The sequence below is a fragment of the Podarcis tiliguerta genome (assembly GCF_965153285.1).
Source record: "Podarcis tiliguerta genome assembly, chromosome: 2".
NCBI classification, from domain to species: domain Eukaryota; kingdom Metazoa; phylum Chordata; class Lepidosauria; order Squamata; family Lacertidae; genus Podarcis; species Podarcis tiliguerta.
Genome location: NC_139535.1, coordinates 218,212 through 233,673, shown reverse-complemented (window position 1 = coordinate 233,673; position 15,462 = coordinate 218,212). Strand labels below are relative to the sequence as shown.

General features: G+C 53.6%; 2 protein-coding genes across 12 annotated transcripts in view; one reads left to right on the top strand and one right to left on the bottom strand.

Annotated features, from left to right (window-relative positions):
• The window catches only part of LOC310670133 (uncharacterized protein), a 140,995-nt gene extending 131,746 nt beyond the window's left edge, over window positions 1-9,249 (bottom strand). Inside the window, exon 1 of the mRNA XM_083424832.1 lies at window positions 9,225-9,249. The gene's annotated coding sequence lies outside the window, so the exon portion shown is untranslated. The remainder of the gene's footprint in view (window positions 1-9,224) is intronic.
• Window positions 1-15,462, top strand: part of LOC310670180 (uncharacterized protein) — a 99,386-nt gene that overhangs the window by 73,192 nt on the left and 10,732 nt on the right. For 9 of the 11 annotated variants that reach the window (XM_083424995.1, XM_083425003.1, XM_083425005.1 and 6 more), the window contains 2 exons: window positions 3,233-3,406; window positions 3,597-3,770. In XM_083424995.1, the coding sequence (XP_083281121.1) occupies window positions 3,233-3,406; window positions 3,597-3,770 (348 nt within the window). The remainder of the gene's footprint in view (window positions 1-3,232; window positions 3,407-3,596; window positions 3,771-15,462) is intronic. The other 2 variants (XM_083425006.1, XM_083424997.1) reach the window with 2 other exon arrangements.

The following is a 15,462-nucleotide window of genomic DNA, read 5'->3' as shown; positions in this document are numbered from 1 at the left end:
CAGACTCATGCTGGTAGCTTCGAGAACACCGTCCAACCATCTCGTCCTCTGGCGTCCCCTTCTCCTTGTGCCCTCCATCTTTCCCAACATCAGGGTCTTTTCCAGGGAGTCTTCTCTTCTCATGAGGTGGCCAAAGTCTTGGAGCCTCAGCTTCACTATCTGTCCTTCCAGTGAGCACTCAAGGTTGATTTCCTTAAGAATGGATGCATTTGATCTTCTTGCAGTCCATGGGACTCTCAAGAGTTTCCTCCAGCACCATAATTCAAAAGCGTCAATTCTTCGGCGATCAGCCTTCTTTATGGTCCAGCTCTCACTTCCATACATCACTACTGGGAAAACCATAGCTTTTACTATACGGACCTTTGTTGGCAAGGTGATGTCTCTACTTTTTAAAATGCTGTCTAGGTTTGTCATTGCTTTCCTCCCAAGAAGCAGGCGTCTTTTAATTTTGTGGCTGCTGTCACCATCTGCAGTGATCATGGAGCCCAAGAAAGTAAAATCTCTCACTGCCTCCATTTCCTCCCCTTCTATTTGCCAGGAGGTGATGGGACCAGTGGCCATGATCTTTGTTTTTTTGATGTTGAGCTTCAGACCATATTTTGCGCTCTCCTCTTTCACCCTCAATAAAAGGTTTTTTAATTCCTCCTCGCTTTCTGCCATCAAGGTTGTGTCATCTGCATATCTGAGGTTGTTGATATTACTTCCAGCAATCTTAATTCCGGCTTGGGATTCATCCAGCCCAGCCTTTCGCATGATGAATTCTGCATATAAGTTAAATAAGCAGGGAGACAAAATACAGCCTTGCCGTACTCCTTTCCCAATTTTGAACCATTCAGTTGATCCATATCCAGTTCTAACTGTATCTTCTTGTCCCACATAGAGATTTCTCAGGAGACAGATGAGGTGATCAGGCACTCCCATTTCTTTAAGAACTTGCCATAGTTTGCTGTGGTCGACACAGTCAAAGGCTTTTGCATAGTCAATGAAGCAGAAGTAGATGTCTTTCTGGAACTCTCTAGCTTTCTCCATAATCCAGCGCATGTTTGCAATTTGGTCTCTGGTTCCTCTGCCCCTTCGAAATCCAGCTTGCACTTCTGGGAGTTTTCGGTCCACATACTGCTTGAGCCTTCCTTGAAGAATTTTAAGCATAACCTTGCTAGCATGTGAAATGAGTGCAATTGTGCGGTAGTTGGAGCATTCTTTGGCACTGCCCTTCTTTGGGATTGGGATGTAGACTGATCTTCTCCAATCCTCTGGCCACTGCTGAGTTTTCCACACTTGCTGGCATATTGAGTGTAGCACCTTAACAGCATCTTCTTTTAAAGATTTAAATAGTTCAGCTGGAATATCATCACTTCCCCTGGCCTTGTTATTAGCAGTGCTTTCTAAATTATTATTATTATTTATTTATTTATTTATTTATTTACACCCCGCCCATTTGGTTGAGTTTCCCCAGCCACTCTGGGCGGCTCCCAGTCAAATGTTAAAAACAGTACAGCATTAAATATTAAAAACTTCCCTAAACATGGCTGCCTTCAGATGTCTTTTAAAGATAGGATAGCTGCTTATTTCCTTCACATCTGAGGTGAGGGTGTTCCACAGGGTAGGCGCCACTACCAAGAAGCCCCTCTGTCTGGTTCCCTGTAACCTCACTTCTCGCAATGAGGGAACCGCCAGAAGGCCCTCGGCGCTGGATCTCAGTGTCTAGGCTGAACGATGGGGGTGGAGACACTCCTTCAGGTATACTGGACCAAGGCCGTTTAGGGCTTTAAAGGTCAGCACCAACACTTTGAATTGTGCTCGGAAACGTACTGGGAGCCAATGTAGATCTCTCAGGACTGGTGTTCTGGATTAATTGCAGTTTCCGGGTCACCTTCAAAAGTAGCCCCACGTAGAGTGCATTGCAGTAGTCCAAGCGGGAGATAACCAGAGCATGCACCATTCTGGCAAGACAGTCCGCAGGCAGGTAGGGTCTTAGCCTGCAAACCAGGTGGAGACAGGCGCCCAGGACACAGAATGGACCTGCGCCTCCATGGACAGCTGTGAGTCCAGAATGACTCCCAGGCTGCGCACCTGGTCCTTCAGGGGCACAGTTACCCCATTCAGGACCAGGGAGTCTCCACACCCACCCGACCCCTGTCCCCCCAAAACAATACTTCTGTCTTGTCAGGATCAACCTCAATCTGTTAGCAGCCATCCATCCTCCAACCGCCTCCAGGCACTCACACAGGACCTTCACCGCCTTCACTGGTTCTGATTTAAAGGAGATTCTGATTCTAAGGCCCATTTGACTCTGCCACCTGCAGCTTCTGGGTGACCTTGGGCCAGTCACACTTCTTTGAAGTCTCTCAGACCCACTCACCTCACAGAGTGTTTGTTAGACTTTCCTTTTGCTTCCAGACATATCTGCAACTGAGCATCCTTTCGGCTTTGGCCCAGCCGCTTCATCAGCTTTGAATCTACTTGTACTTGTCCTCCGCTCTTCCCCAGTAGCATGTTGGACGCCTTCCGACCTGAGGGGCTCATCTTCCAGCGTCATAACTTTTATATGCCTGTTGCCTTTGTCCATGGAGTTTTCTTGGCAGGGATACTGGAGTGGCTTGCCGGTTCCTGCTCCAGGTGGATCACGTTTGGTCAAAACTCTCCACTATATCCTGTTCGTCTTGGGTGGCCCTGTACGGCTTAGCTCATAGCTTCTCTGAGTTATTCAAGCCCCTTCGTCACAACAAGGCAGTGAAAGTGGCCCAATTCAATTCCATATTTTTCTTTTCCCCAGTTACTGCTTTCGAAGGAGAAATCTACCGGGGGTTTTAGGTTCTAACACCACTTTATGTTTTTCCTATACTCTATATATCAATTTTCTTATTATATGATTCAAAATTGATTTCTTTCCATGTTTTAATATAATTTTCTTTAAATAGATTGGTGTTTTCATTTGTCAGCCAGAATCCCAAATACTTAGTTTTATTTAGTGTTTCCAATCCTGATATTTTCTTTAGTTCTTCTTTTTCCTGTGTTTTTCCTGTGTTGACATATTTTTTGCTAGCATACTAGTCTTATGCCACGCAAGTAGCCTACCTGATTTATTGGAACCACTGGAGAGGTATAGAAATGGGGCTTCTCTTGGGAAGGGGCTGCCCCATTTGTGCTTCTCCAGGGGCAGGAGAATATCTAGGGCAGGAGAATCCCTGCAGGGCCTCTGAGGCTCCCTTTGCTTCTTCCTCTCTCCCAGGACCCTTCAGCTTGTTTTGGCTCTTTGACTCCTCAGGAAGGATGAAAGAGACGGATCCTGCAAACCTAGCGAGGATGGAAGGGGGAAGATGGACGGTTGACCTGGTCAGGTTGTCTCCTGCATCCCTCCCCACAACCTCTGAGCGTTCCCTCCCAGGGACCTCTGAGAGATCTGGTGAGTCCCAGGAGAGGGGAGATGGGAACATGGATGGATGGAGGGTGAAGAGGGGAAGCTCTCTGGCCAGAAATGAGATAAAGCAGGGATTTTGCTGTGGATGGGGCCCCCAACATATTGGGAGACTTCCCCTCCAGCCAGAAAATCTCTGCAGGGCCTCAGGCTCCCTTTGCTTCTTCCTCTCTCCCAGGACCATCCAGCTTCTTTTGGCTCCTTGACTCCTCAGGAAGGATGAAAGAGACGGATCCTGCAAAGCTAGCAAGGATGGAAGGGGGAAGATGGATGGTTGACCTGGTCCGGCTGTCTCCTGCATCCCTCCTCTCAACCTCTGAGCACTCCCTCCCAAGGACCTCTGAGAGATCTGGTGAGTCCCAGGGGAGTGGAGATGGGGACGTGGAGGGATGGAGCCGGAGAGGAATTGGGGCTTGCTCAGCTTGGGGCTGGGGGGAGGCAGGCAGGCGGAGGGTGATGGAGAAGGGGAGCACCTTTTCGGGCTCCCCCACCTGCCTGCCTGCTCCTTTTGTCATCTGCAGGCAATTTGAGCTAGGAATAGGTCACAGCTCCCCGGCCACCACCGCTCAAAAGGTCTAAAACCAGTTCTGTGATCTGAATGCCCTGCCAATGTCAGACAACTCACTGATCCTGCTTTGCAGTTTGAATGCAGATGGGGCCTCTGTGTGTTGTCTTTTTTTTTTTGAATAACCATTTATTTTATTTTAAAAACAAGGAACATAGGACTAATAAATGATACACATATGTAGACTAAGCCTTTGCATGCCATTTGCATATCAAAAATAGCAGAATAAATTTGCAGGAAAATCTATAACATATGTGTCAGGGGTTCAGGAGCAGAGGCACAGGATAAGGAGGAAATGGAGAGTGAAGGGGAGGAGTCCGAAGGAAATGTCAGCGATGACAGCGATCCGAGGTCTCTGAGTCTTTCCAGTGAATCGGACGATTCACAGAAAGGAGCTCCCATGGTCAGGGCAAGGGGAGTGCCCAGGGGGACACCTCGGGAAGAAGGGGGCAGAGGGGACTCAGAGAGTAGCAGTTGGAAATCAGGGCCCACGTCCCCCCCAGAGTGCAGTAGGGGGGAGGAGTCCCAGGCATCGGGATCAGGTGGAGCGCTGCCAGCGGGAGAACGTGAGGCAGGATTGACCACACCTCTGTCGGGGAGTGAGGAAACGGTCATCAGGAAAGTTAAACGCGCGCGCGCGCCAAGTTCAAATGTACAGGAGGGAGGCACAGTTGGCAGCCCGGGAAGAGAGCCAGTCCTAAAGCCCGCCGAAGAGAGAGGGAGGAGTCAGGGGGGTCATCGTCAGCCTCAGAGGAATCCAGGGAGACAGGGGCCCCAGAGGGCAGCAGGACCCAGAGGAGAAAGAAGAGGTGGAGTAAAGCTAGAGTCTTAAACTGGTGTACAGGGGGCGGAGACTCAGATGGAGCTTCGCCGGTCTAAAGTCTAGACGTAGAGCTGGAGCGCTGCGGCGTGGAAATGGAAACTGTACTTCAATAAAGACTTTTGTACATAAATACCAGCCAGCGTTGGTCCTCTGTGAGCTGGGACCAGGAGCCAGCCCTGACAGTAAGCTCCATCTCCTGAAAGATTTTCCACCAAGAACCTCGCAACGTGAGTCTACGTAGCGAGGGGAGAGAAGTGGTGCTTTGCGAGCTCACAAGAATCAGACAAGATGACTACAGAACAGGAACGGACAGACCTGCGAAATGCTGTGGTTCAACTCAACGCAGAGGTGCGTGCCTCCAGAAAAAGGGAAGAGGAAATGGATACAGTCTGCAAGGATCTCCAAGCCAGGTTGGACATGCTCACTAGACAAGGGCAACCGGGACCCAAACCAGAGGGCATAGGGCTGGGGAAAAGGGGAGGCAGTCTGGTATCCCATTTTGACGGGAGTTTACCACAGTACCCTAATTTCCGAGCAGACTTGCTCTTTGCGCTGAATCTGCTGGAAAAGGACTTTAGAGATGAAAGAGAAAAAGTGGGGTTTATCCTATCCCATTTGCATGGGGAAGCCAAAGCGTGGCTGAGAAATTTATGGAGAGATAATGATCCGGCGCTCCAAGATGCGGATGCGTTCATTAAAGCGATGGATTCATGTTTTTTATCAAAGATAGACATCGATATTGCCAGAAGAGACATACATGGTCTCAAACAAGGCAAAGCCAGTGTAAGGCAGTATCATGCCCGCTTTTTTGCATTAGTCCACGCGCTGGGGTGGGAGAAGAATTCTGCTCCAGTCAGAGACCTTTTCTGGGAAGGATTGAATGCAAATGTGAAAGATGAGATTGCAAGGGGAGAGAGACCTAAGACCACTCAACAAGTGGTTCAGAGGGCGCTGGAAATCGGCGTGCGTTTGGAAGAACGTCCATGGAACAGAGACGAAGGGCGTTGGGGACGTACACCAGCGAAAACACCTCCCCTTTTTCCCAAAGATGCAGCGCGTGCGCAATCCACACACCCCCAAGGAGGGGGGGAAGAACCGATGGAGATTGGAGGTGCCAGGGCTCAGTCAGCTACCAGAGCCTTACCACCGGGAGCAGCCAAAGCGAAGCTTCCTAGAGGGAACAGGAAGTGCTACATCTGTGACAGTGCCCAGCACATGGCGAAAGAGTGTCCCCAGAGGCTCCACAAGCACACTGCAGCCTCTGCAACAGTATCAAACCCAGCTTACCAGGGAGAACCACTGCAGGGAAACGGCAGAGTCTGGCTGGAGGAAGAAGCACTGGGGTCCAGCCAGACAAGTCAGTGAAGCAATCCCCAGAGATTTTGCAGCCCACAGACCCCCTCCCACCCAAACCAGTGGTGCAGCTTACAGCGTTGCTTCAACTGCCCAATGGACTCACTATGGAAGTGCCAATTACCATTGACTCTGGGAGTAACGCGGACTTTATAGGACTGGATTTCATTCAAAAGCACAAAGTAGCACTACTGCCGGCCACGCTGCCTTTGCAGGTGGTCACGGTGGATGGCAGGGAATTGCTGGGGGGGCAAGTGGTGCACCAAACGCCTCCCATGGTGATGCAAATTGGCAATCACCGAGAAGTCATCAGCTTCAATGTCACTCACCTGTCAGACACGCCTGTAGTATTGGGCATGAGTTGGCTGCACAGGCACAGTCCAGCGCTGGCGTGGTACCAGCGCCAACTGACCTTCGGCTCCTCCTACTGTGCGGAAAACTGCATTCTGTCTGACCAGGAAGGGGGAGAAGATGACCCGCAGCTACAATTAGGCACGCTGCAAGCAGTGCCACTCAAGTACGCAGCGTTTTTGGAGGTTTTCTGCGAGAAAGAAGCGGACAAGCTGCCTCCCCACCGGCCCTATGACTGCAAGATTGACCTCCTGCCTGGGGCGACGCTGCCAACAGGGAAACTGTATTCCATGTCTGAAGACGAGATGCAGGAACTCAGGGAGTTCATAGACCTCAACTTGAAGCGCGGTTTCATCCGGGAGTCGAAGGCAGTGGGGGGCAGTCCTGTATTCTTTGTGAAGAAGAAGGACACGCCCCAAAAAAGACTTGTGGTAGACTTCAGAATTTTAAATTCCAGAACCAAGCCCACGGCCTTTCCCATGCCCAAAATAGACGACCTGCTGGCAACGGTGAGGAAAGGACGCGTTTTCACAAAGTTGGATCTGCGAGGGGCGTACAACTTGATCCGCATATGGGAGGGCGACGAGTGGAAGACTGCCATGTTCACGCCCCTGGGCACCTATGAATACAGAGTTATGCCCTTTGGATTACAAAATGGCTCTCACTGTTTTCAAGCCTTCATGCATCACGTACTGGCGGGTCTCCTCTACAAGAAATGCGTCTGCTTCCTGGACGACATCCTGATATTCTCAGAATCGGAGGAGACCCACGAGGGAGACGTCAAGGAAGTTCTGCAGCGACTGCAGGAGCATAGGCTGTACGCCAAGCTGGAGAAGTGCCAGTTCGACAGGAAGGAGGTAGATTTCCTGGGCTACAAGTTGTCGGACAAGGGGCTAGCCATGGACAGCGCCAAGGTTCGAGCAGTGTTGGACTGGAAGAGCCCGCGCAACCGGAAGGAGGTCCAGCGCTTTGTGGGTTTCGCCAACTTTTACCGCAAGTTCATCAAGGGGTTCGCGATGCAGACAGCGGCCATTACAGACACGCTCAGCTCCAAGAAGAAGAAATTCATCTGGACGGAGCAAGCGGAGCAGTCCTTTCAGAACCTCAAGCGTCTCTTCTCCTCCGAGGAGCAGCTACTGCACGTGAATCCCAGCAGACCGATGAGGGTTGAAACGGACGCCTCGGACAGAGCCGTGGGAGCTGTACTGTTGCAGCAGGACCCGCAGGGGAACTGGAGACCGTGCGCCTTCTACTCTCGAAAGCTCAGCAAGTCAGAGCAGAACTACACCATCTGGGACAGGGAGTTGCTGGCCATTCATGCAGCATTCAAGGCGTGGCGGCACTTCCTCATCGGAGCCAAACACACAGTGCAGGTTCGCACGGACCATAAGAACCTGGAGTACTGGCGCACGGCAAGGTTCCTGAACCAGCGGCACATACGGTGGGCGGAGTTCTTTGCAGATTTCGACTTCCGGATAGAGTACATCCCAGGCGACAACAACATCATGGCAGATGCACTGTCCAGGAAGCCGCAATACCTCGAGGAGGCGACACCAGCAGCGGCCAAGCACATTTTCGCACCGGAAGCGTGGGCGTGCGCTTCAGCAACCGTGGACCTGGAAGCTGTACGTCGAGCGCTGCAGGAAGACCCCTTTGCACAAGCCAAGATGGAGGAGGTGCACAAGGGCACGGCGAAGGACGATGAGTTCCAGATACGCGACGGGTTGCTCATCCGCAGAGGGGCCCTCTACGTACCGGGAGACGACCTCCGCGCGAAAGTACTGCAGCAGTTGCACGACGCACCCACAGCAGGGCACTTTGGCAAGGAGAAGACGGCAGAATTAGTTGCCAGAGATTTTTGGTGGCCCAAGATGAGGGTGGAAGTCGCGGAGTACGTCGCGAGGTGCGACACCTGCCAAAGGGCCAAGTCAGTGCACAAACCTCCGGCGGGGCTGCTCGAACCGCTGCAAACCCCGAGTGCACCGTGGGAGAGGGTGGCCCTGGACTTTGTCACGGATTTACCCAGCTCGAGGGGCAAGACGGCAGCGCTAGTGGTGGTGGACATGTTCACCAAAATGGCCCACTTCATTCCGTGCGCGAAGGTGGCCACGGCGGAACAGACCGCCAAACTGTTTATAGACCACGTCTTCCGGGTGCACGGTCTGCCACGGTCTATCTTGTCCGACAGGGGGCGGCAGTTCATCTCGAACTTCTGGCAGAAGCTGATGGGTTTCCTAAACGTCAAGATCAACCTAGCGTCGGCGAGACACCCGCAGACCAACGGACAAGCGGAGCGAGTCAACGCCATCATGCAGCAGTACCTGAGATGCTATACAAATCAGCAGCCGGCAACATGGGTGGACTACCTGCCGCTCGCTGAGTTCGCCTACAACAACACGAAGCACGTGTCCACGGGCGTGACACCGTTCTTCGCCAACAACGGGAGACATCCCAGAACCTTCCCGGGATTAGAGAGACTGGGGGAGGGGGAGCCACAGGCAGCGGAAGTCTTAGTGTCAGAATTGCAGGAGGTGCATGAACAGCTTCGGAGGCAGTTAGAATTAGCAAAGCACGCATACAAACTGCAGGCTGATAAGCACAGACGGGTTGGGGAGGACATACAAGTGGGAGACTGGGTTTGGTTAGCAGCCCAGGCAGTGCCGACCAGATCGTTAGCGAAGAAGAAGCTCGGGCATAAGCAGCTAGGACCTTACCAAGTCGAGGCACAGATCAATCCAGTGGCCTTCCGGTTGACACTTCCGGAGGGGTCCAGAATGCACCCAGTGTTCCATAGGTCAGTGCTCACGCCCTACAAAGCACCTCACAGATTTCAGGCGCAGGGCACGGCACCAGACCAGTATAGGGAGACGCACACAAGGAGGGGGTCGCCACGGGGGGAACCCATCAACCAGGTCACAGAGATTTTAGACTCGAGATGGGGGGAAGAGGGAGTAGAATATTTCCTCGCCAAAGAAGGTACCCCGGCCAGCGCCAACAGTTGGGTGCCGGACTATGCCTTGGACGAGCCTCTTCTCAAGGAAGAGTTTCATGCCTTGTTCCCGCACAGACCCATGCCAGCCGAGTATTTCGACGACTGGCTTTTCACACCCACGCTTTCAGCCAGCACGTTCCAGGGGTTCACCTCGGACGACGAACCGGCACTGGACACACGCTCCCCGGAGGGATCGCCCTCAGGGTCTGCCTCAGGCCAATCTTTGTGGTGGGACGATCGACCAGAGGAGCGGTGGAGCAGGAGGTGGATGGGGGGTCCCTGGCAGGCAACGGCCCCAGAGGTCACCGGGGGAGAGATGGACACGGACGTGCTGGGGGAGGACCTTGGGTTCGAGCACGGCGGCACAGAGATGGAAGCAGAGGAAATCGAGGTCGGCGAGAGCACGGAGGACGAGCTGGACTTATCCGGTTGGATGCACGCCAAGGGGGACGAACTGTATCCGCCAACCACCCCCACAACGACGGAGCACCCGGCACCCGCGCCTGAAGGAGGGGAGGGGGGAAGGGGGGGCTTCGAGGGGGGGATGGATGTCAGGGGTTCAGGAGCAGAGGCACAGGATAAGGAGGAAATGGAGAGTGAAGGGGAGGAGTCCGAAGGAAATGTCAGCGATGACAGCGATCCGAGGTCTCTGAGTCTTTCCAGTGAATCGGACGATTCACAGAAAGGAGCTCCCATGGTCAGGGCAAGGGGAGTGCCCAGGGGGACACCTCGGGAAGAAGGGGGCAGAGGGGACTCAGAGAGTAGCAGTTGGAAATCAGGGCCCACGTCCCCCCCAGAGTGCAGTAGGGGGGAGGAGTCCCAGGCATCGGGATCAGGTGGAGCGCTGCCAGCGGGAGAACGTGAGGCAGGATTGACCACACCTCTGTCGGGGAGTGAGGAAACGGTCATCAGGAAAGTAAAACGCGCGCGCGCGCCAAGTTCAAATGTACAGGAGGGAGGCACAGTTGGCAGCCCGGGAAGAGAGCCAGGTCCTAAAGCCCGCCGAAGAGAGAGGGAGGAGTCAGGGGGGTCATCGTCAGCCTCAGAGGAATCCAGGGAGACAGGGGCCCCAGAGGGCAGCAGGACCCAGAGGAGAAAGAAGAGGTGGAGTAAAGCTAGAGTCTTAAACTGGTGTACAGGGGGCGGAGACTCAGATGGAGCTTCGCCGGTCTAAAGTCTAGACGTAGAGCTGGAACGCTGCGGCGTGGAAATGGAAACTGTACTTCAATAAAGACTTTTGTACATAAATACCAGCCAGCGTTGGTCCTCTGTGAGCTGGGACCAGGAGCCAGCCCTGACAGTAAGCTCCATCTCCTGAAAGATTTTCCACCAAGAACCTCGCAACGTGAGTCTACGTAGCGAGGGGAGAGAAGTGGTGCTTTGCGAGCTCACAAGAATCAGACAAGATGACTACAGAACAGGAACGGACAGACCTGCGAAATGCTGTGGTTCAACTCAACGCAGAGGTGCGTGCCTCCAGAAAAAGGGAAGAGGAAATGGATACAGTCTGCAAGGATCTCCAAGCCAGGTTGGACATGCTCACTAGACAAGGGCAACCGGGACCCAAACCAGAGGGCATAGGGCTGGGGAAAAGGGGAGGCAGTCTGGTATCCCATTTTGACGGGAGTTTACCACAGTACCCTAATTTCCGAGCAGACTTGCTCTTTGCGCTGAATCTGCTGGAAAAGGACTTTAGAGATGAAAGAGAAAAAGTGGGGTTTATCCTATCCCATTTGCATGGGGAAGCCAAAGCGTGGCTGAGAAATTTATGGAGAGATAATGATCCGGCGCTCCAAGATGCGGATGCGTTCATTAAAGCGATGGATTCATGTTTTTTATCAAAGATAGACATCGATATTGCCAGAAGAGACATACATGGTCTCAAACAAGGCAAAGCCAGTGTAAGGCAGTATCATGCCCGCTTTTTTGCATTAGTCCACGCGCTGGGGTGGGAGAAGAATTCTGCTCCAGTCAGAGACCTTTTCTGGGAAGGATTGAATGCAAATGTGAAAGATGAGATTGCAAGGGGAGAGAGACCTAAGACCACTCAACAAGTGGTTCAGAGGGCGCTGGAAATCGGCGTGCGTTTGGAAGAACGTCCATGGAACAGAGACGAAGGGCGTTGGGGACGTACACCAGCGAAAACACCTCCCCTTTTTCCCAAAGATGCAGCGCGTGCGCAATCCACACCCCCCCAAGGAGGGGGGGAAGAACCGATGGAGATTGGAGGTGCCAGGGCTCAGTCAGCTACCAGAGCCTTACCACCGGGAGCAGCCAAAGCGAAGCTTCCTAGAGGGAACAGGAAGTGCTACATCTGTGACAGTGCCCAGCACATGGCGAAAGAGTGTCCCCAGAGGCTCCACAAGCACACTGCAGCCTCTGCAACAGTATCAAACCCAGCTTACCAGGGAGAACCACTGCAGGGAAACGGCAGAGTCTGGCTGGAGGAAGAAGCACTGGGGTCCAGCCAGACAAGTCAGTGAAGCAATCCCCAGAGATTTTGCAGCCCACAGACCCCCTCCCACCCAAACCAGTGGTGCAGCTTACAGCGTTGCTTCAACTGCCCAATGGACTCACTATGGAAGTGCCAATTACCATTGACTCTGGGAGTAACGCGGACTTTATAGGACTGGATTTCATTCAAAAGCACAAAGTAGCACTACTGCCGGCCACGCTGCCTTTGCAGGTGGTCACGGTGGATGGCAGGGAATTGCTGGGGGGGCAAGTGGTGCACCAAACGCCTCCCATGGTGATGCAAATTGGCAATCACCGAGAAGTCATCAGCTTCAATGTCACTCACCTGTCAGACACGCCTGTAGTATTGGGCATGAGTTGGCTGCACAGGCACAGTCCAGCGCTGGCGTGGTACCAGCGCCAACTGACCTTCGGCTCCTCCTACTGTGCGGAAAACTGCATTCTGTCTGACCAGGAAGGGGGAGAAGATGACCCGCAGCTACAATTAGGCACGCTGCAAGCAGTGCCACTCAAGTACGCAGCGTTTTTGGAGGTTTTCTGCGAGAAAGAAGCGGACAAGCTGCCTGTCAGGGGTTCAGGAGCAGAGTCACAGGAGAGGGAAGAAACGGAGAGCGAGGGGGAGGAGTCGGAAGGAAATGTCAGCGGCGACAGTAGTCCGAGGTCTCTGAGTCTCTCCAGTGACTCGGAGGATTCACAGAAAGGGGCCCCCATGGTCAGGGCAAGGGGAGAGCCCAGGGGGACACCTCGGGAAGGAGGGGACTCAGGGAGTAGCAGCTGGAAATCCGGGCCAGCGTCTCCCCCAGAGTGCAGTAGGGGGGAGGAGTCCAAGGCATCGGGATCAGGGAGCGCGCAGGCAGAGGGAGAACGTGAGGCAGGACTGACCACACCCTCGTCAGGGAGCGAGGAAATGGTCATCCGGAAAGTAAAACGCGCGCGCGCGCCAAGTTCAAATGTACAGGAGGGCGGCAAGGCGGGCAGCCCGGGTAGGGAGCCAGGTCCTAAAGCCCGCCGAAGAGAGGGGGAGGAGTCAGAGGGGTCAAGCTCTGCGTCGGAAGAGTCCAGGAGGAATGAGACCCCGGGGGGTAGTAAGACCCAGAGGAAGAGAGAGAGAAGGAAGAGGTGGAGTAAGATTAGAGTATTAAACTGGTGCACAGGGGGCGGAGATCCAGACAGAGCTTCGCCGGTCTAAAGTCCAGACGTAGGGCTGGGACGCTAAGACTTGTAAATGGAGACTATTCTTCAATAAAGACTTTGTTACTGTACGATCGGCTAGCGTTGGTCCTTGGTGAGCTGGGACCCGGAGCCAGCTCTGACAGTAAGCTCTGTCTCCAATTTGAAAGTTTTGGCACCAAGAACCTCGCCACGTGAGTCGACGCAGCGAGGACAGAGGAGGGGTGCTTACAGAGCTCACAAAACTCAGGCAAGATGACGACGGAAGAGCAGATAAAAGCCCTGCAAGAAGCGGTGACGCACCTCAGCACGGAGGTAATTGCATCCAGGAAGAGAGAGGAGGAAATGGTTACCTCCTGCCGGGATCTCCAGGCCAGGTTGGACGTGCTTTCTAAACAGGGGCAAACGGGATCCAAGGCAGAAGGCATTGGTTTGGGGAGGAGGGGAGGCAGCCTTGTATCGCATTTCGACGGGAGTTTGCAGCAGTACCCCAACTTCAGAGCAGACCTGCTGTTTGCGCTGGATCTCCTTGACAAAGACTTTAGAGATGAGAGAGAGAGAGTGGGGTTTATCCTGTCCCATTTGCATGGGGAAGCCAAAACGTGGCTGCGGAATCTATGGAGGGACAATGATCCAGCGCTCCAAGATGCGAAGGCTTTTATTAAAGCAATGGACTCATGCTTTTTATCAAAGGTAGACGTCGATATTGCCAGGAGGGACATACATGGACTTAAACAAGGCAAAGCCAGCGTGCGGCAGTACCATACTCGATTTTTCGGACTGGTTCATGCCCTGGGGTGGGAAAAAGATTCTGCGCCAGTCAGAGACCTCTTTTGGGAGGGGTTGAATGCAGATGTAAAAGCGGAGATTGGAAGAGGGGAGAGACCAAGGAGCACCCAGCAGGTAGTCCAGAGGGCTCTGGAGATCGGGGTGCATCTGGAAGAACGTCCTTGCAACAGGGAAGAAGGGCGTTGGGGAAGGGCACCAGCCAGAGCACCTCCCTTCTTTCCCAGAGAAGCAGCGCGTGCGCACTCCACACCCTCGCAGGGAGGGGGAGAAGAGCCGATGGAGATAGGAGGTGCCAGGGCTCAGTCAGCTAACAGAGCCCTAACGCCGGGAGCAGCCAAAACGAAGCCTCCTAGAGGGAACAGGAAGTGCTACATCTGCGACAGTGCTCAACACATGGCGAAAGAGTGTCCCCAGAGGCTCCACAAGCACACTGCAGCCTCGGCAACAGTCGCTGAAGCAGCTCAATTGAAAACGCAGCAACAGTTAAACGACGGAGTCTGGCTGGAGGAAGAGGCACTGGGGTGCAGCCAGACAAGTCAATGAAACAATCCCCAGCACTTTTGCAACCCACAGACCCCCTCCCACCCAAACCAGTGGTGCAGCTTACAGCGTCTCTCCAACTGCCCAATGGACGCACTGTGGAGGTGCCGATCACCATTGACTCCGGCAGCAACGCTGACTTTATAGGACTGGAATTCATTCAGCAGCACAATATACCACTGCTACCAGCCACACTGCCCCTGAACGTTGTCACGGTGGATGGCAGAGACTTGTTAGGGGGGCAGGTGGTGCAACAAACGCAACCAATGGTGATGCGGATTGGAAATCACCGAGAAGTCATCAGCTTTAACGTCACCCACCTGTCGGACACGCCTGTAGTCCTGGGCATGAGTTGGCTGCACAGGCACAGCCCAGCATTGGCGTGGTATCAGCGCCAACTGACCTTCGGCTCCTCCTATTGCGCGGAACATTGCATCCTTCCTAGCCCGGAAGAAGGAGGGGACGACCCGCAGCTACAATTAGGCACGCTGCAAGCAGTGCCGCGCAAGTACGCAGCGTTTTTGGAGGTTTTCTGCGAGAAGGAAGCGGACAAGCTGCCTCCCCACAGGCCCTATGACTGCAAGATTGACCTCCTGCCAGGAGCGACGCTGCCAGCCGGGAAACTGTATTCCATGTCTGAGGACGAGCTGCAGGAGCTCAAGGAGTTCATAGACCTCAACTTGAAGCGCGGTTTCATCCGGGAGTCGAAGGCAGCGGGGGGCAGTCCTGTATTCTTTGTGAAGAAAAGGGACACGCCCCCAAAAAGACTTGTGGTAGACTTCAGGCTCTTAAATTCAAAGACCAAGCCCGCGGCCTTTCCCATGCCCAAGATAGATGACCTGCTGGCGACGGCGAGGAAAGGACGCGTTTTTACAAAGTTGGATCTGCGAGGGGCGTACAACCTGATTCGCATACGGGAAGGAGACGAGTGGAAGACTGCCATGTTCACGCCCCTGGGCACATATGAATACAGAGTTATGCCCTTC